Genomic DNA, 21,786 nt, shown 5'->3' with positions numbered 1-21,786 from the left:
TATACATACATCGTATCAACCGCTAATGTGTCAAACGAGAAGACAATTAATTATAATCCAAATACCGAACTGGTTAATTTGCATTAGATTATATTTCATATAGTAATAAGTAAATATATTATTAATGCATTATATATTAATTATTATATCTGAGAGAGATTAAAATGATTCATTTTGTGACTTCAGAGTAAAATATTATTTAGAGTTGGTTGCATCAACGTTACTTTGACTTTAAACAAGACTTAAAACTCTCTCTGTCTCGTTTTAAAGCGAGAGAGAGAGACAGAGAGAATTTTAAGCCTTGTTTAAAGTCAAAGTAACGTTGGTGCAATCGAATTTTAGAGATAAAAACTACTTTTAACTATAAATCACAAAATATTATATCCATTAATTATTCCAATCACAAGGGACAACATATTTTCACATAAAATATTATGTACATAATTGTTTTTACTAATATAATATTACCTTTTCTTTCACGAATTTTCCTTTAAAAAAATTTCGAAAATACGCAGAGCGTTTTCACAAGAACAAAATATTATTGTCTCCTCGCTCGTGTGCATATGTGCTGAGCAACGTGAACATATAATGTTTCATATGTGCTCTCAAGACCAGGTGCAATGCGTGTCCAAGTAATCTGAACACATTCTGTGTTTTTTTCAGGCAAACAGATCCGACCACAAATCATATAATTGGGTGTTGCGTATGGATTCGAATTAGCCTAATATGCGTGTGTAAATGTTTCTAATTCGATGATTCTAATTTCAGGTTCAGGCTGTGATCTCGTTTAAGAGAGACAGAGAAACGAGGATTGATATTCATCTCGTGCGTTCAACTATACAAGTCATAGAAATTGGAAAGCAAACGAAGAAACTTACAATAGAATACAAGATTCTGCTCAAGACTAAAAGCCCCGTGCACGAATTCGAATTAATTCTCTCTCATGAATTTACATTTGTTTTATTCTAATAACTAGTAACTCTAATAATAAATAGTGGATTAATAGAATTTAAGAGTAAATCAAATTAAAGAAAACTCTCGTAAAAAAGTAACGTAATTTGTGATAATAATATCTAATTATTAACAGTTGGACAACTAATAAAATTCAAAGAATAAATTCTTGATTTATAGGTCGAGTTAACATTCAAATTTATTTAACTATTGTTATTAAATGAAATAAACAATATAAATAGGATATAAAAATTTTTAATAGAATATAAAAATTTTTTTTATAACTATTGGTAATTATTAAATTAAGAAAAAAATGTTAGTTTCTTAACAGTTATTCAATCATTGCAAAATTTTTAAAAAGTTACAATTATTTTTGTTATTAAAAATTAATAAATATACTACTTTTTTATATTATAAAAATTATTATAAATGAACACAACTGCAATTAATAATATAATTATTTTTATTCAGCTAAAAATTTAATTACTTGATTTTAAGAGTATATATAAAAAAAAACGTTAAGTTAATTTATCATCTTAACTATACATTAAATTTTCAATTTAATAAGTTTTTAAAAAAATTATTATTATTACATTTTCCGAGAGAGACATTGAAAAGGAAAAATCAGATAGCTACGAGCAGGAATCAAGGGTGCTTTTCAGAATAACACGTGGATTCTCACGTGCAAGGTTTATAGACGCCAAAAAGGCGGAATCTTTTGGCACCTTAATTTTCTAAATCAGTATCAAGCCGGGGCGAATTGAGGTGCAATGCTTTACCCCCGTTACCAGTTAAAACATGGTATTAGCAAGGTGAATGCACGAGCCGAACGCACGTTGTGTTGGTGTCTGTACATGTTGTAGGGATTACAACTGATATACGAAAACGTGTTCCCTCTTCGCACGTTCCCGAATAAGTCTACTTCGAAGACGAAGACACAGCGGTAATCATGCAATTGGAATGAAGGATCAAACAGAAATCGATTCTAAGGTAAAGAAAAAAAAACAATATAAGAATATATATGGCAAAATTAAAGCAAAATAATGAAATAAAAAGAAATTTTTATTTTATTAATCTTCAAGATATTAAGAGATAAGGGAATAAATATTGCAAGTAAATAAAATCTACATTGTAAGAATTGCTGTAAATAAAAATTAAAATGTAAAAATTATACAATATACAAAATTTAAAATTAGTTATCTACTAATTCTATTTCTTTAAATGCACTGTGATTCCCATGTAATATTGAAATATTAGAATAATCATAATTATTTAATACATTTTAATAATCTATAAAAAATTATTTAATATTTTGAATATTAAAAAATTATTAATTTATATTTGTAAAATTAATTCATCAAATATTGTGAGGTTCTAATTACCTACGCGAAATAACAATAAAGCTCTAAGTTCATAGCATAATAATTATTGTTAAGAGATATAATACTATATATAGTCGTTCGTCAATTATTAGAAAAAAAAATATTTTTAAAAATCTGAAAACAAAGTAAAAACGAAGCAAAACAAACATTATGCCATTTGAGAGGAAGAAATTTTGCTGAAAGAGTTTCGGGAAATGGGATAAGATGAAGTTCATCAACATAGCTGTGTATTGATAAAACACGTATTGATAAAATACAAGGGTGATACAGTTATACAGAGAAAACGATCAGAAAAGGTCAGCAGGCAAGAACAACAATGTCCTCGTAAGTATATAACGTGATATATAGATATGGTACAGTCTTTCGATATTACGTACTCTACTTGGACGCGACATATTCTCGTTTATAATCTCGCGTATCTTCGTTATATTAACAAAAGACGAGACTGTTTGTCGATTGGTTAAAGTTGCCGATAGACCTAATGGGTCTTATGTCAAGAGAATGCGCGGATATTAAACTGGGAACGATAAGTATCGCAGGACGCAAAGATAAACGAGCGATACATCGCAATACCAGAATTAAGGCATAAGCTTATTTTTAAGTAAAAAAATATGTCAAATGTATTATTTCCTTCTTAAGAATGTATTACACATATTTTTTTTAACAAAATAAAAAAATTATAATGAAATTACAGATTTTTCTATATTATATTTGAAAGTAATACAAAAACTTTGGGAGCAATTTAGAATCTAAATTAAAAATTATTTTAATATGAAGTAAACATGTTTTTAAAAAATTAATTAAGATAAAATGAGAAAATTTTCACTTAAACTATAAAATTATATATTGTTAAATATGTTGTAAATCATTTACTTTTATATACAGAAAATATAAATTTCCAATTTTACTAGTTACTTTATAGAGATTATATATACCTGATATATATTCTTAAGAAAAATATTTTTCTCTGACTGAGAAATATTTTGTCCTGATTTCAAATAAAGAAAATAAGAAACACTTTCTCTTATGTATGCATTAAAAAAAATAATAATTTGCACTTATGCCTCTTTGGTACGGAACCATGATATGAAAAATCGAAAACAAAACTGACCACGAAGTTTATAAAAATCTTTTTCAGTTGCTTTTATTATGCTCGAAAAAATTTTTACAAACCTTCATACGTATAAGTTTTGTTTTCGATTACATAAAAAGGTTCGTATTTTAAAACACTTTATTTTTTTCATTATTCGCGTTTCCTAATCGGGGAAAAAACCTGATAATCTGATTAATGAATTTCTCTAAAGAAATTGCAATGCAAGAGAGAGATCGTGACACTTACCTTCATCATAAGCAATATCGTGTTCAATACGATGAGTATCATAATAAAATATTCGAATGGCGTAGATACAACTATCCTCCAGATTTTGTACTTAACGCTATTCCGCTCCTTTGGCATATACCTCTCGAGCGGACGAGCTTGTATTGTAAAGTCTATACATGATTTCTGAAAGATTAACACGGAATTATCAATGTCTGTGCTAAAAAAAATGTCATGTAGCACATATATTGTCTAAAATACGAAGATAAAAATTAAAATAAAGAAAAAATTAAAACATGAAGAGCCAACAAAAATTGATATGCATGAAAGAATATTTATATATTTAAATTGTTCATATATGAAAACAATTATTTAATGTATAAAATAATTAATCTATACATATATTAATACATTTTTCATTTAAAAAAAATTTAACGATGCATGGAGAATGACGTTATATTTTTTAAAATTTATCTTTTCCATGAAGACAGTTAATGAAGCGTAAAATTAATTCAAATAAAAAAATAGGCATGAGAAATTACCTGATTTTTATCGATTTCACCGTCCTGCAGTTCAGCTTCTCCCTGCTCCTGAAACGTGATGATAATCAAGGCCACGAAGATGTTGACGAAGAAGAATGGAAAGACGATGAAATAGACGATGTAGAAAATGGACATTTCGATACGAAAGTTCTGGATAGGGCCCTGGTCCTCGTATGTGGCCGCCATCGAGTTTTGCAAGATCTGTGGCCAGCCTTCGCCGGTCTGGACAGCGAACAACGTTAGCATGGCCACCATCACGTTGTCGTAGTGAAAGGATTGGGATTGCCACTTCCGTGGCTTGAGCTCCGGTAGCATATTACCCTCCTCGAAAACGAAGAAATGACCACTGTCGCGAAAACAAAATTAGTTTCCATTTCTACTGACACCATTTTGTAAAAATATAATTCGAGAATAAGTATGAAACAAAGAACTTTTTTTTTTAGTTTCAGATTCATTTGCTTTTTTAAAGATATATTTATTTGCTTACTTATCAAAATCAAATATTCTAGCTTTAATTATTATTATTAAATGCACTAATATATTTATGTGTATTCTTTCCGGAATGCTTCTGTTGATAAGTAGAAGCAAGAAGATCGAATAATATACTCAAATAATATACTTACTTGCAATCCTCTTGCGTATACTTGCTCTCGTCGGTGCAGTGGAAGAATTTACCGTTGAACAACTGCACCGCAATTACGGCGAATATGAATTGAAATAATATGTACACTATGAGAATGTTAATGACATTCTTGAGACTGTTCACCACGCAGTCGAACACCGCCTTGAGCTTCGGCACGCGCTTTATTGTCTTAAGCGGCCTGAGTACTCGCAGCACTCGTAGCGATTTGATGGTCGAAAGGTTCTGGCTGGCCGTAGAAGAGCTACCAAGTATGTCAAAGGCGATTGACACCATAGCACATATCACTACGACCGCGTCCATAATGTTCCAGAATTCGCGCAGATATGAGCCCGGGTGCAGTATGATACCAAGATCGATGATTTTCAGCACCATTTCGACGGTAAAGACGCCGGTAAACGCGTAATCGAAGTAGTTGAGGATCTTGTTTCTTGCCGCAGTCTCTGAAACAGGATCCTCGGCGGCCAGCGCGATACTCGACAACGATATCACCACCATTATGAAGAAGTCGAAGTATCGAAGGTTCACGACCCAATGGGCACCTCTTCTTATGCTGCAAACAAATTATTTCATTATTTCGACGAAAGTAACAATCTCGTTCTTAAAATAAAAAAATAATGTATGCAGTACAATATTAAAAAATTGTACATTTGAAAATATTAAAATAAATAATAGACAATTAATACGATAGATAAAAGTAGATGAGGTGTCTTCTGCGCTTTTTAATTTATGTCATCTGATTTTATTTAATAACATTGTGATTTATTATGGTGTTTAATATTTTTGGGAAGAATTTCCGAGCGATCGGATTATTATTATTATTATTATTTTCATCAACACTTACGGATTCGTAGGGGACAGTATAAACATGGAGGAGTATGGCAGCATTGGTTTTGGTCCCGTGTCGTCTTCATCCTGTCTTCTCTCTTCGGACGTCTGGGTTTCAATTCTTCCGTCTCTGCTGGAAAAGACGAGACGTCGTTCTCCACTTTGTGGCTCTCCGTCAATATTGTGTTTTACATTTTTTAATCTATATTACGTAATTACCAATTTTTCATTAAATAATTACGAATAATTATTAATAACTATTAACTTTATTTTATTATGAATAATTAATAATCACTTTATTAAAACAGTTTTGCAATTAAAATATGCACAAAGTCACATTTATATATCAAAGATCCTGTGACATTTTCTATTCTACCTCACACAAAAATCTTATTTAAGAAAATATTATTTTCTACAAGTCAAAACGTCAAGAAAAGACAAGAATTTTTACAAAAATGGCAAAAAGAAAAAACTTACAAATTCTGCGTTGGACTTGGAGGGCAGATTTCCACCCTCGGTGCGTCCGCGGGTCTTTGCAGCGACTCGATCTCCTTCTCGAGTTCCTGCAGCTGTTTCTCCTTATCCTCCTCCTGCTGCTCCTCCTCGGCGGCGCTTAGTTCTTGCGCGTTCGCGAGATTGTCAACGGCGATAGCCAAGAAGACATTCAGCAGGGTATAGTTGCCGAAGAGCACCAGCACGATGAAGTAAAGCGAATGGGCCATGCCCTGCGACTCGATACCCTTGTACATCACTTCGTTCCAGTCTTCTCCAGTCAGGATCTGTATTATAATCATTATCAATTATTACATTAATCGAATATTTTTTTGTTCAAGAAACATCTAATTCTTTATCATTTATTGAACAATATATATTATTAGATACGTAATTTTCACTGCATTTAAAGTATACAAAAACTATACTTTCATCTATTTTCCACTTTCTCATCTATTTAATGTTTATTTATATTATAAAGTATATACGAATTACATGTATCGGCTATCTTTCAAAGGCTAGCAAGACTATGAAACGAATACTTTTCTCGCTATATCTTTTAGACGCTTGGAACAACTAAAGTGTATATAATGCAATAAAATTAGGTCATATTGGTTAAAAGATCGATTATAACTCTTTGTACTTACTTGGAAGACAGTGAGTAGTGCGATGGGAAAGGTGTTAAAGTTAGTGGGCGGCGTGCCATCGTCGAAGTTGAATTGGCCACCGAATAGCTGCATACCGAGCAGCGCGAAGATGAGGATGAAGAGGAAGAGTAGGAAGAGAAGAGAAACGATGCTGCGCATCGAACTTAGCAGCGATATCACGAGGTTCCTCAGGCTCTTCCAGTATTTGGTGACCTTAAAAATTCTCAGGAGTCTAAGAGCACGTAGGACGGAGAGGCCGAAAGAGCCAGACTTCAACTCGGACCAGATCACCTCGAAGATCGAGGCCGAGATGACGATGCAGTCGAAGCGATTAAAGCTCGATTCGAAGTATGCGCGAGGACCGAGCGCGTAGACTTTTATGAACATCTCCATCATGAAGAGGCCCAGGAACACAAACTCTGCAAAGTCTACAAATAACAAAAAATTGAATTAAACTGGGACTCTTTTTTGAAGAACTTGAGCCTTTTAGATACAATAAGTTTTCCTTAAAATCTTTTCGCTGAAATCCTTCAAATCTTAATGGATTCCCAGGTGAAAATTTTTCTCAGAATTTTTCATATAATTTTTCAGAATTTCTCTATAATTTTATAACTTTCATATTTTTTGTATGAATTGGAACATTTCTCAGAAAATCTATATCTTTTCTCAGAAATTTTCATATGTGTTAATCATGAAATATTATAAGATTTTTAAGATTTTTTTGTAAATATAATTTCTAATAAAATATTATAAAATCTAAAAAATTTAAAAATACTTTTTAAAAATTATGGAATTTTCAGAATATTTCAGAATTCACTTGTATGAAAAATTCTGAGAGAAGATGTAAACTTTCCGAATATTTCCGAGTATTTCTGAAAAATGTTCAAATTTGTATAAAAATTGAGAAGAATTTTCACCAGGGTTGACTGACAAAATATCTTTTAATATAAGCTAGTTTTATAAATTAAATTTTTACATACTAGGTGTAATGTGTATTTTTACATTAAATAGAGTAATAAAATTAAAATTTTGGAAAACTCACAGAGGAAATCGGTGAGCCATTTTGGCTGATTGTAATGCTCGACGGCCACGCAGACGGTGTTAAAGAACACAAGAACGATGACGAACCAATAGAACTGTTGCGACTTGACAGAATTACGTATCCAAAACCTGAACCTTTTTTCAGCTCGCCAGAACTGTAGGCACGTGCCCTGCTTCTTCACCTTCGACTTAAAGTAGGAGGCTCTCGAGAACCCTATAAAGTTTAAAATACTTCTTCAGCATAAAATTATTAAAACATTTAAAACATACTTTACAGACTGGTCGATTGTCAAATTGAATATCATATGTATTTTTATTTTTATGTAAATTACATAATTTTCCTTTTACTTTAGAATTTTTTTACACTATGTCTACATCGTTTCGTACTACTTGCTAAGCTATTCTGTGACTATAATATAAATAAAAAATCCAAATTATATGATCTAAAGTATGATAGTCTATGTTAAAGTCTTTTGAAGTCTTTGAACATTACGCATAATGACATTCTTGTGGAAGTTTTGAGGATAAATCGTACATATTAGGGATCACAAAATATATAAGAATATCATAGTATAAAACCATCTGGACCAATGAGTATCCGCTATAAGGTTGTCATATTGACTTACATAATATGCTCATTGGGCTAGACAGCCTTATGCTATGTTTATGCATTTTGTGTTTTGGAGTCTTCACGGTCAGAAAAAAAAATCAAATACTTCTAGAATTATGTATTAATTGGAAGAATATTAGAAAATTCTATTTATTTTTGATTCAACAAAATAAAAATAGATATAAAAATAAACACATAAAGTTCTATACTAAATTATTCTACCAAGCAATTACTATTATATGGCGATGCGTATATATTGTGGCTATTTATTACTATTATTACTATGTGTGGCGACAGGCTGAAATTAGCCCATCTATCAAACTCTATAGGGATTCGTACACTACTCAGAAGATTCAGTTTCTCGTTTGACAATACTAAGTATTCTACTGTTCTGTTAGCTTTAACTAACTAAAATTATAACCAGATAAGTGAATAATAAAAACATTAATCACAGTATTCCACCACCACATGGTACACCTAAACAGTGTAGAAATATTTCCGCCGGAAACATTGGCACTTAATATATAACGTTATACTATCAATTGTTTATCAAAATTCATCTCATAAAAAGAAAGATTCTTATGAGCTATAATTATTAGCATAAAAAAATCTATTGTGTGTTGAAAAATTAGAAATTCAGGATAATAGAAAAAAGAATTGTTTTTAATTTTTTTTAAAAAATAATTATATATTATATGTACAGGGTGTCTCGTAAGTTCTGCCAAGCGCTTTTGTGTAAATAGAGGGGATAATGTAAATAATGCGATAAACTTGTAAATAATGCGATAAACTAAACTGAGTCGAAAAGTCCTTTACCATTTTGCAATTTTTGCAATAGTTAATAAGGTATTAATTACTAAAAATTGCTCAATATTTTCAATAATTTTTTATTGATATTTCAATAATTTTTTACTCGAATACTAGTAACTTTACAGAAAAACAGCGAGAAACAAAAATTATTTATTTCCTTCTCATAAAAAGAATTTCTGAGAATTTTTTCAGAATTTTTCCAAAATTTTTTATTACCGTATTTTCTCAAATCGGTAAAAATAAAAAAAATGCAATATTAAAAAGTTGATAAAAAATTCTGAAAAAATTCTTAGAATTCTATAAGAAAAAAATTAATAATTAATAATTGCCTCTTGCAGTTTTTCTGATAGTATTTGAGTAAAAAATTATTGAAGATTAATATTTAGCAATTTGTAGTAATTAATATCTCGTTAACTATTGCGAAAATTGTAAAATGGTAAAGGACTTTTTGACTCAGTTTAGTTCGCTCTGTCTTCTCAAAAGCGCTTGGCAAAAATTTACGGGACATCCCATATACAGGATGGTCCACTTAAATCGACCATCTAAAATATCTCACTTATTTTTGATGATATATAATAAAATGTTTCAAATGAAAATGGAAGGGTTTCGAGGGATACGTATTTTAGTCATATTGGTCATGGTTTTTTTTAAGTGGAGGCGTTAAAAAGATATGAAGGTCACCTCCATTTTTTTAAATGGAATTGTATAATTTTTTTTACATAATATGATTCCTCTAAATATTCTACATATTAAGGTGGTAATATCAAAAAACCAAGTTGACGGGATATTTTACATTTTATTCTGGCATATATTGACATAAAATGTTAAATAACTCATAAACTATTAACTTTTTGATAATCGTATCTTAATACTTTTACGAACAGAATAATGAGATGAATTAGTTGGTGAAAACACATAGGTCAGTATTCATAGTCGATTCTCATTTCAAGGGCTCTTAAGTATGGTCTTAAAAAGTCACGAATCAAAGGGCTGCATTAAGATATTACTCTGTATATAATACTCGTATAAGATCTGATATTACTCTGTATATAATATAAGACTGTGAATACTGGCCATAGTTGCTTATTTAAAAAGTTATCCATTTTGCATATATTTTTTTAAAGCAACGATATGTTTTCTTTACACCTAAAAAAAAAATAACATGACCAAAATACATCTCTCTCGAAATCGTTCCACTTTGAAACATTTTTGTATCATTAAAAATAAGCGAAATATTCGAGATGTCCGATTTAAGTGGACCACCGTGTATATATTTATTATGTAACATATATTTTCTGATTCGTTTGTTTGCAAGAAAATTTAGAACAATGCTCATGCGAATGTTCCCGGATCCAAAGAAAATCTAATATTTATATATCGTGACATCAACTAATATATAAAAGCAGTATCTAAAAAACTAAAAAAGAATTAGCTCCCGAGTTCTCCGATCTGTCTCTCGCGCAAGGTCCGCGTGATATTAAGTGATACACATCAGCCACAATGTCAGCAGCAAGACGATCCGAGTAATTATATAGAATGCAATAATTACATCCTCTACCACGAGTAATTACAGGCTTTGATTTTAATACAATAAATAATACATAATCTAGCTATGCGACGGTCATTCGTATGAATGTGTAAAGTGGCTTTGCCAATACTTTGCTAATACTTTTATGCAGAGAGCAATGCATAATTTTGTATTAATATAACTGTTACAAATAAGCACTTCAACTTATAGTAACATTTTTTTGACAAAAGATATTCAGATATTTAATTAATTTTTAATTATTCTCGTTTGTTAAAAACTTATGTTAATATAATTATCGTTTATTCAAACATTTTACATGATATATGCGCTGAAAGAATATCTTTAGGCCAAATTAGGCCGAATAAAATTATCTAGATCTATATTATTTATTAAACTAATTAATGTGAGAAGATTAAGATCCAATTCTTACATGTTTAAGTAAAAAAGAGCACGATAATTAATAGATCCTGCATACGCGAATAGGCAAGTAAGTCATTTATCAAGCAATAGCCCATTGTCTAATCATGTACTTGTGATCGTGTATGCACGATATTTCTTGTACGTGTGTGTATTACCAACAAAAAATTCTTTTAAATAAAAATACAAAAATAAAACATTACGTAAGATTACAAATACAGCCTTATTTTTACGTAGCTCTTTGCGAAAAATCACGGTGGCATTCACGGTTGTAGTTACCTTTGAGCTTTTTCTTAGGCACTGAAACAAGAGGAGCATCTGATAGCGTGTGTTTAGAATATTCATCGGCAAAAATTAGAGGAAGGTAATTTTCAGCGTCATTCTTTTCTTTTCCTTTCGATACGAAAGATAAATCAAGCATGAACCCATAAAGTATTAACAAATACGTCAATAAACGTGAAAATACGCTAACGTGCCAATATATAAATGGAGAGAAATTTTAGAACGAGAGAAAAGGCGGGCCAAGTCAACGATTTCCTTCGCACTAATATGAACTTTAAAATCGCAAAGATTTTGTACTCCCCAAGCACAAAATTTATTCCTCAACTAATTTTATGACTCGCAAAAGTGTCCATAATATAACAATTTAAATTTTAATAAATTTTTTTCTTTCTAAATTTTATTGAGTTTATTTTTTAATTACTTCACGCTTCCAGAGGAAATCGTTGGTTGATATAACATAGGTTCTGACTACTAAAAAATCACGTAAATCCTTACTACTTGAACTCAAGTTCGTTTGAATATTCTGAAGAAGAATCATCCACTCGAAATGTAAAAGAAGTGAACAAGAAGAAGAGAATACTCGGCACAACTGAACACCAAATTGACCAAATACAACTCACCATCGTCCTCGCCGTCCTCGCCTTCCTCCTCTTCTGTATCGGTGCTCTTGCTCTTGCCGAGATTTTTCAACTTTCTTTTCTTTGCCGCTGCTCTTCTTCTTGCTGCGCAAAATAAAAAGGTAGATTAAGCTGTGTAAATCATCATAAATTATGGCCTAAATAATCTTTTACTGAAAATATGTAAATATCATGTCTGATTTCGAGAAGTATTGATTGAAAATTATAAAAAAAATCACAAATTGCAGTGTAATTATATGTTGCAATGTTTTTTATTTTGTGATGTGCGCATTTTTTATTTTCTAATGTACACATAAATTGTATTATTAAATTATTTCTATAAAATTTTCATGTAACATATATAAGAATGATTTATTACTTGTAAAAAACAAAAAATTACATTGATTGTTATTCCGGTTATTAATAAAATTAATTAAAATTACAAAATATAGAAATGTCTTGTTTAAAAATACAGCATTCAATCCATTGCTAACCAAAAAAAATTGAAAAATTGAAATTTGACTGTGTCAAAAGAAACGCGAGTGCAAGTGCACTCTGAGTACATAGAGCACTCTATATAAATGTGTATACGAGTATGTTTCGGAATACAGCTCGCTTCGCAATCTTTTCAACCTTGCGGAAGTAAATATTCATGATATCAAAATATGTTGCATTATATGGACCTTCTAATATGTGCATTTTCTCCTCTTCTGTGGTCCTCTCTTCGGCAAGTATCACCTCCTCTGAAAAGTAAACATTACGTAAACATTAGCAGTAATTGATATTTCGTGCATTATATTTTTACACACGAAAAAGCAACGCGTGGAGAGTCTAGCATACGCAGTGAACTGTAACTTCTGCAGACACAAAATAAGTGAATAATAATCTGTTTACAAAATAAGTGAATTAAAATAGATAAAAGAAAGAATAAAAGAAAGATAAAAGAATATACATATTTAACCTCTTTCTGTCAATGCATAATTTTTCAACTTTCACTATTGCAAAGTTCTCATTAAAAGTGAAAATGAGATGAAGGTTGTACAAAACTATTCTTTGTCATTTGAAGGACGTAGTTTTTGAGGCGTTGTAATAAAATTCAAATAATATAAAAATTTTTATTATTTAAAATTCGATATCAGCACTCGGCTATCTATGCATTGACAGAAGAGTAAGAAATTTATTATTTAATTTTCAGAATTACAGAGAGATTATGAAATATAAAGTACATTTATTACAAATAATTATTTTTTTTTTCTGTTAGTTTTCAGTATTTAATTATTTTTGAGGCATTACTTTATATGCGATTATTTATTTTATAATATCAATTATATATTTTATAATATATATTCTTTAATAATGAGGTTGTTTCAGTGTTTGCGAAATGAATTCCGTTTAATCTTTTTTTAACTCACGTGTTTTGTTGGCAATTATTCTAACCTGCTTTGCAGATCCAATTGAGGTAACAATTCAGTTCACGCTCAAGCTGCTGCTGTCTTCGCAATTTCAGAAAGGACTGCCGGTTCTCCACCTTTTCTCTCTCCTTCGCAAACTCTCTACAAGCGTGATACAGATAATATGGCAGCTTACTCAGGAGCATGAAAGCTTAGTTTACCAGAGGATTTTCAGGCATTTTGTCGTTAATATTCTAGCGATACCTTATTTATTAAATCAATAATATTTACTCATTTAGGGGGAATGCCACTTAGAGCATTAAAAAAGAAATTTTTTTTTGTTTATTCTTTTGTAGAATTCTTCAAACTAGCTTACGCATGGGAGCCATGTACCATACACGAGATTATGATGGATTCATTAATCACTATTGTTGCTTGTACTTTAATTTCTCTTAATCCAAATTTAAAATATCTAGTGTTAATTAAATAGGTCTAAAAATTCACATTTCTATGAATATATAATTTGCATCGTATTCTCATCGCGTGTTTAGCACTCAAAAATACCTATTTTTTTCACACATTAAAAGGCATATATAATCTTATATGTACAATATTAATAATAAGTATCATATAATTAGAGATATTAAATCAGCTGTAATTTATAAATAAAGGAACGCTATAAAAAAATTTTTTTAATAAAATAGATAAATAATATTTAAGATTATTAACTAATTTTACTACAAACTAATATATTTAATTTATTTTATACTTCTAATCTCACGACAATGCTGAATACACTAAAAGAATACGATTTATTGCACACTAATGTCAAGCAATGTCTGTTAATTGAAGACCTGCTTGAGTGATCCATTTTAAGTAGGAACTGAACGCAGTGGTAAAGAGTCGTTTGCTCTTCGCTTTCCGATAAGCTGCCCGCCGTTCGACGCGCGCTCTTTCATTAGAAAACTCCCTGACGAGGAAAGAAAATCATTCTGAAATAATGGACCTCGCGATCTTGCCGAATAGGAGACGCGATTGTCGCTCCAAACAAAAATTGTCACTCGGCGGAAAGACCACGGAATGTTGTCGGGAGGGACACATACTCACCCGCTCAAGACACCAAGAACTAAGTTCAGCATGAAGAATGATCCAAGGACGATCAATGGTATAAAGTAAATCCAGTTGTACGCGCTGCCAATAGCGTCATTTGTCTGCAAATTCGATCGGAATCGGTATGAAGACAGTAATGTTGCGTATATACACATATGTACCGGTTACACAGCCGAAGATATATTAATTAACAGCAAAAGTTATATGCAACACAGAGGCACTGGCACTGTAATCTCGCTGTATCAAACACGATGTGATAAATGTGATCGTCCGAGTGTGAGAGATCGAATTTATTTATCGTTATTCGATAACATTCATTTTCCTTCACAAAGAAAAATTTTATCCCACATGAAGGGAAGATCTGATTTAAAAAAAACATCATAGACTGAAAATTCGTCGATCACATTTATGCAAGACAACATCGGCTTTATGAAACTTCAGTATTGCTGGAGGTAACCCGTGGAAAAAGAATAGAACGAGAGAAACATGCCATTTTTTTATAACGAGAGAAACTGATTTGAACTATTCGCTACATCTCTCTACTTGCTACTCGCTATCTTGAAGAAGAATCTACGGGTTTTCAAATATTTAACACGTTGACTGCGATGGTAGTCACCAGTTAAAATTTTTTAAAACGTTTATAAAAAATAATCATATAATAAACAAATCCATCAACATAAAATTTTGAATAACCATAAATGATAATAATATGTAAAATAAAAAATCCGTTGTTTAACATACTATCCATGGGGATGTAGTCTCATTTAATCATATGATATAATATTTTATTATTATCACGCTTGTGATATTATGAGAAAATTCTCCTGTGATTTAAACAATAAAACATTCACAAAGCAGATAACGTGTTAAACTAAGATATGTCGAAATTTATAGTTTAAAAACTCTCTCTCTATACTAGATCTGTTTTTATCTCCAAATATATATATACTTGTATATATATATTTTTTTTTTTTTCCAAAGCATGGCATTTTCTTCCGATTGACGTTTTACCGCGGGCTACCCTATATTACAAAAATCGACGAGGCAATCAAAATTTTCCGAGATTTTAGTAAATAAATATATGATTATGTTACAGACGATGTGGAATTACGTTGAAGGGTTTCGAAATAATCTATTGTTTACAATATGAAATATAACAATAAAATATTGTGAAATCCTCCGTGATCTATTGACTGAATATTAACCCTTTCGTGATCAACAAAAAAATTTTCTACTAATAATTCTTTTCCTTTTAACTCATATTATACATATTTAATTCATATTATAGCCAATTTATAGCACCAAAAGATTGAAAGTTACTTTTATATAATTTTGAGGAAAATAACAAAATTTATCTATCACGAAAGAGTCGGACACAATAAAAAGTACAATTAACATCAAATATTGAAACATCGAAAAAGAGGGCTGGAACTGACAATGTTATACTGAGCAAGGTGAACATATACGTCAGTGTTAGCTGTTTCCGCAAGGCATTCTTTAATCCGAAAGCCGACAAATTCGGCTAAAGCCGGATACAGAAAAGAGGCGAACATATATGTATAAGGACATCGGAAATTGCAAAAAAGGAAGAGACACTTAAAAGCGGATGGAAGAAAGTACATGTACCAAAATAGTTAAAATAGTTAACATTTTCTGTCTTCTAAAAGAAATTAATGAGGGAGAGAATTATGGTTTAGTACAAAAAAATATGATAATTAAATCGCGAAGCGGTTAATAGAGGATGGACGACTGGGCAACATTCTACGAGAACACAGAGATTTGAGAATGTTCGCTATCACATACCTTTTGTGTAACGATACTGCGAGGACAAATCGTGCGCGATAACGAGGGGGTGAAATTTTAACAGAAACGAAGGAAAAAACGAGCGAGAAAAAGAGAGAGGCAAAGAGAAAAATAGAGAAATACGGTAACAAATAGAAAGAGAACGAGAGAAAAAAACATTAACACTGAAGAACATATTTCTTGCTTTACCCAGTACAATATGGCAGTCCAGCCCTCCATAGTGATACACTGGAAGACAGTGAGCATGGCGAATCCGATGTTATCGAAGCTGGTGATGCCCGAGTTTGGTCCCTCCCAGTGTTCCATGCACGTCGAGACGTTCGCGTCGCACGTGTGGGACCCGGACGGGGCATCACTTTTGTTGTCTGCGCTACACGGACTCGGCAACTCGCCCTCCTTTACGATTACACCTGCAATGTTCAAGATTGTAAAACATTTTATATATTATAACGTCAGAATGGCCTGAAAAAGAATTGAAACATATATGTATATATTTACTAAGTAATCAGAGACGCAAATTATATTTTCACTTCAAGATTTCCATAGATTTTTCTTTCAATCCTTTGTGTAGTAAATTGGATATATAAAATAAGACAAGTAATATTATAAGCAGTAGTGTTGGGCAAAATTTTTAGAAGACTGACTGAGTATACTCACTGATGTCCTTTATACTGTAACACGTTTTATGCAGGGTTCCCGAATAAAACTCGAGGCCGATAATGGCGAATATCACGATGGCGAAGAGTACCAGTAAGCCGATCTGCAGAAGCGGCGCCATCGCCTTAATGATAGACTTGAGCACCACCTGAAGACCTATTCGCAAAAAAATCGCCGAGGAGTAAGTAAGCCTAACCACTATTTCTACAAAATCGACATAGAATTCTATCCTCAATATTTTCGTGCATTATCGCTGATCTCGTTGTCCGAGAAATTATACGTAATTTTTTAAATGTAATCGTAAAATTAATATTTGATGAAAACCATAAGATTAACTTCTAGTAACGAATATGTAGGATAATATTCTTATTTTTGTTTAACGGCATATGTAATAACGATTTACAAGTTAAAAAAGTTGTCTAGGTTTCGTAATATTTTCAAAAAAATTATTTTAGACTTCATAATGACTTGAAATAATCCAATTCTTAAAAAATGTGCCTTTAATACTACTCGAAATGATTCTACGTCTAAGGATTAGAATACCTCCGCCATATCTAAATACAACATCGAGTTCTGAGTAGTACCTATCCGAACAATACTACTAACATAAAACGAACAATTCAACAAAAAGCATCCTACGGGCAATATAGATAAATATATTTACGATTAAATGTGACTAACTCTCATCTACTTGACTTCAAATATATCTGTTAATTCACTCCTTGTTAAATCTATTAGCCACTATTCGAGAAATAAGTATTACGGCGGATCGTATTCGATCTTCAAGGTATCCAAATCTCAGACACGAAAAAGTTTCGAATAGTAAGCATTCATTATTCATCATAAAGTGAATTTTCTCGAGCAACGAGATTGTATTATTTTTGCACGTTTAGCGCCAAAATGTATTCGTCTAAAAAAGACATGTCACGTTTGAAATATTTTTCAAGTTAATACTTTCTTATTCAAACGTGCATACGTAATATCAGTAGAATCTAATGAAATGAAACATTCAGCGCTAAATGTACTTTTAGCCCGAACTCACACCTTTATCTACACCGCATGCGCGCATAATGTATACTCAACAATAATTTAATGATCGAGTATGATTATTCATTCAAAACAGATGTAAGATTTACATAACGAACTTCAAAAACAATTTTTTTACGTTAAGAGAGTTTAAAATGCAAATATCTATTGTTAAGGTGTGAGCATCTATTTTGCGCGTTATTTACGACGATCTCGCCGGGGATTTCGTTTACAACGGGGTTTCCCCAGACGCGAGACTTCTTTGGACTTTCTCGAGCAGAACTGCTTCGAGTTCCAAAAAATCGATCGCTTTCCAATTTGTACTAATGCGCTACTCACTCGGTATGCCGGAGACAAGTTTGAGCGGTCGCAACACGCGTATCGCACGCAACGTGCGCAGATCCATATCCAGGTCTTTGCCTTGCGACGTGATGATCCTGCCCCAAAAACACACACACCCCGCCACACTTTACTACTTACTACTCTATTACACTAATACTCACGCTACTCTTAAGTACTTATACTACGTCCACTAGATGGTTAACTAGCGTTCTTTCTAGCCTGGGGAGATAATGCTATCAGGACGATCGGATGAAATTTTTGTATGTAGAAGATCAAAGAACTCTGGTAAATTAAACTTCGAGAGCGCAAAATGGATATAAATAGCTATCTATAACAAAATATCTGTCCGTGATGAATCCTAAATAAATCATATCATTTAACAAAAAAAGTACTTAATTTAAAAAAATGTTTGAAGTTTAAAAGAGAGACTTTAAAAAAAGAATGGAACAACTTTATTTCTGTATTGCGGTTAAGCAAATATCAAATTTACATAGCTTTCCGAGCTTCTTCGTTTATTCGTTATAATATAAATATCAACTTAAAAGAAATCAATAATCTGTATCTGTATTAATATATTTTAATACAATATATTTAAAGAAATATTATTAAAGTACCTCGGTATATAATCACAACTTTAAATTGTAAAAATAATTAATAACATTGTGATTGAAGTTTTAAGATGTGCTGGAGAGAATATATTCTCCACTATTTTATTAAATTTAACGCTATATTAAAAAATAAATGTCTGACAAGATAGGGCAATGTTCTACTGAAAAGGGCGCTGCGAAGGAATAGGATCAATGTATTGGCATGTAAACATATCTATGTATGTATATACGTACATTCTATGTATATACGTAGACTATGTAAAATACAGTATATCTAGATCTAGGAGAGTGTAAAACGCTGAAACAAGCTAGTGATAGTGGCTATAATCACACCTAAACTCGGCGCTCGTTTCTCGAAGATATCAGTTCACTGTACGGTCATCGACCGCTACTTATCTATTTCTGACTCTCGCCAATAGCAGAAGCTTTTCGAAAAGATTTACATCAATCCATAAAAAAACAGATGAGTGTTAAATTTTTTTCTACACTGCTAGATAACGAATTCGAAAAACTGTATATTTTTCTGACATAACAAATATTCTTCGGTTATACTTGTAGGACCAAGTATTTGGAAAAAAATAATTTAATTCTATATTTAAAAAAAAATCGAAATTGAACCTAATACTAAAAACATCATCTCAAATATCGTTATTAAATATTAGAAATGTTTTAGCAACTTTCAATACTTGAGTCTTTTTAATTTTGAAAATAGAATCGATAAAAAACATTTATTTCAATTTTGAAAATAGATTACACAAGAGTAATAAAAATTACAAAAAAGTAACTACAAAGTAATTACAATAAAATAAAAAAAGTAGATTTCTGAAGTAGCTAAATATCTGAGGCTAAAGTCTTTTTAAAGGATTTTTCAAATGCTTTAGCCTCAGATATTTAGCTATTTCTTACGACTTTTCAAATGTTTTTCCATTAAAATATTAATTAATTTCTGCGCTATAAATGGAAAACCTTCACTGTTAATAACGCTTATGATAAAAATGGTAAATGAAAACTAAACTAGCTTATGATAAAATTGATAGAAGCGAAAATTATTAATCCTAGCAATATAAATTGGAAAAGGGTGACCATCTTCTAGAATTATGGACACTCGCAAAGCAACGATTCGATCTGTCGTGAATTTCTAAGGAAACGAATTTTAACGAATTCGCCGCTGAACACGTTATCTGCTCTAGGACACGTATCCATTTAATAATGTATAGTCGTCTCTATTATTTAGCGCAACTGCAGCTAAAGATAGCTAATCGCTAAATATAGGCACTCTGTGGGTCATCACATATGTGTGTGTGTTTTCTTTTTTCCCTGTCCACCTGTTCGTGAGTGCGCATCCTTGGTGTACGGAATTGGAGACGATTGATTCCCAAATCGTCATTGCTTTGTTCCGAAAGGAAAGCACTTCCGAAATATTGAGCTACTGAATAGTAAATACAGAATGTAGATTCTTCCTATACAAACGATTCAAATTGCTTCTTAACATTTAAAGATAATAATGATTAATTCCAACCTAAAATTGGCAATTAAACGATGCTTAAATTGCTCTCTACGTGTTCATTTTTCTACGTATACAGAACGAATTAGAGTTATTATAAATGTGTAGAAATATAAGAAAAGCTATGGTTACTTTATCTATATTCTATATTATTGCAAGAAAACATAACTACAGTTGTTTTTATTATATTTAGTGATTATTATCGTTATCGTTTTCTAAAATATAATTCTTTATCTGTCAGCAAAAATTTAATCAAAAGAACTTAATATTATATAAAAAATATTTTATATGTTAAACACAACATTAAACTTATTTATTATATACACTACCGCTCAAAAATTTCAGCATACTATTTATGGAAATTTCGTAATATAAAAAATAGAATATAAATACAGTTTGCATAAATTATGTTTTTTAAATTTATTGTTATACAAGTTGTATGTTTTTACTAAAATTAAAGAGAATTTATTTCCACTTCTTTTTTTAGATTTTTTTACGTTTTTTAAGCTTAATCTCCTTGAATTTTGATAACAAAAGCCAAACTTTTGGCATTCTGTCGATAAGTTCTTCAAGTATCCTAATCAAAGATTTGTATTCAATCTGGCGCTCAGTCTGCGAGAATATATTATTTCCATTCTCCTATTATTAGTCATCATGCTATCCAAATATTTATCAGCGTCTAGCGCAAAATATGAAATTCATATACATATTATTTGTTTTTTTGAAAAATATACTTATAATTTTGTTTATAATTATTTTTCTGCTTTTTGTGATTTTACTGAATCTTCTATACTCGAAAATAAGAGAATATATATTATAATAAATAACAATAAAATTAAGGCTAATGGGAGTCAACGCGGGAATAGGTGCGCATAAGTATTAATTCATATAAGATATTTCAAAATTGATAGATAATAATCAACGATCAATGTTGGTTAGACGATCGTGAACAAATCGTCGAACCAACATTGATCGTTGATTATGTATAACTTGCTGAGGATGACTCCAAAGAGAGTGAAAACGTTCAAGAGTTCATAATAAAGCTGCACATCATCTATCAATTTGAAGTATTTTATATGAATTAATACTTATGCTTTGAATATATGAATTAATACTTTATTTTATTGTTATTTATTATTTTAAAGTTTGAGAGTCCGATTTAAATTATTTTTTATCACTAAATATATATTATATTATAATTTTATATTTAAAAAATGGATTCGTTAACACAAAAACATAA

The 21,786-nt window shown here is 30.9% G+C and overlaps 1 protein-coding gene across 5 annotated transcripts in view; it reads right to left on the bottom strand.

Annotated features, from left to right (window-relative positions):
- The window catches only part of LOC108751403 (voltage-dependent calcium channel type A subunit alpha-1), a 195,090-nt gene that overhangs the window by 30,021 nt on the left and 143,283 nt on the right, over positions 1 to 21,786 (bottom strand). For 3 of the 5 annotated variants that reach the window (XM_018491563.1, XM_018491565.1, XM_018491564.1), the window contains exons 4-17: positions 18,432 to 18,529; positions 17,067 to 17,222; positions 16,599 to 16,819; positions 14,604 to 14,707; positions 13,543 to 13,658; positions 12,789 to 12,848; positions 12,109 to 12,210; positions 7,843 to 8,055; positions 6,801 to 7,228; positions 6,139 to 6,440; positions 5,678 to 5,794; positions 4,817 to 5,386; positions 4,194 to 4,539; positions 3,673 to 3,837 (exon numbers count right to left, since the gene is read on the bottom strand). In XM_018491563.1, coding sequence (XP_018347065.1) covers positions 3,673 to 3,837; positions 4,194 to 4,539; positions 4,817 to 5,386; positions 5,678 to 5,794; positions 6,139 to 6,440; positions 6,801 to 7,228; positions 7,843 to 8,055; positions 12,109 to 12,210; positions 12,789 to 12,848; positions 13,543 to 13,658; positions 14,604 to 14,707; positions 16,599 to 16,819; positions 17,067 to 17,222; positions 18,432 to 18,529 — 2,998 coding nt within the window. Of the gene's footprint in view, positions 1 to 3,672; positions 3,838 to 4,193; positions 4,540 to 4,816; positions 5,387 to 5,677; positions 5,864 to 6,138; positions 6,441 to 6,800; positions 7,229 to 7,842; positions 8,056 to 12,108; positions 12,211 to 12,788; positions 12,849 to 13,542; positions 13,659 to 14,603; positions 14,708 to 16,598; positions 16,820 to 17,066; positions 17,223 to 18,431; positions 18,530 to 21,786 lie in introns of all 5 variants that reach the window. The other 2 variants (XM_018491561.1, XM_018491562.1) reach the window with 1 other exon arrangement.

This window comes from Trachymyrmex septentrionalis, unplaced genomic scaffold (assembly GCF_001594115.1).
Source record: "Trachymyrmex septentrionalis isolate Tsep2-gDNA-1 unplaced genomic scaffold, Tsep1.0 scaffold44, whole genome shotgun sequence".
Taxonomy (NCBI): Eukaryota; Metazoa; Arthropoda; class Insecta; order Hymenoptera; family Formicidae; genus Trachymyrmex; species Trachymyrmex septentrionalis.
The sequence above is the reverse complement of the archived record's forward strand: the minus strand, read 5'-3'. Positions and strand labels throughout refer to the sequence as shown.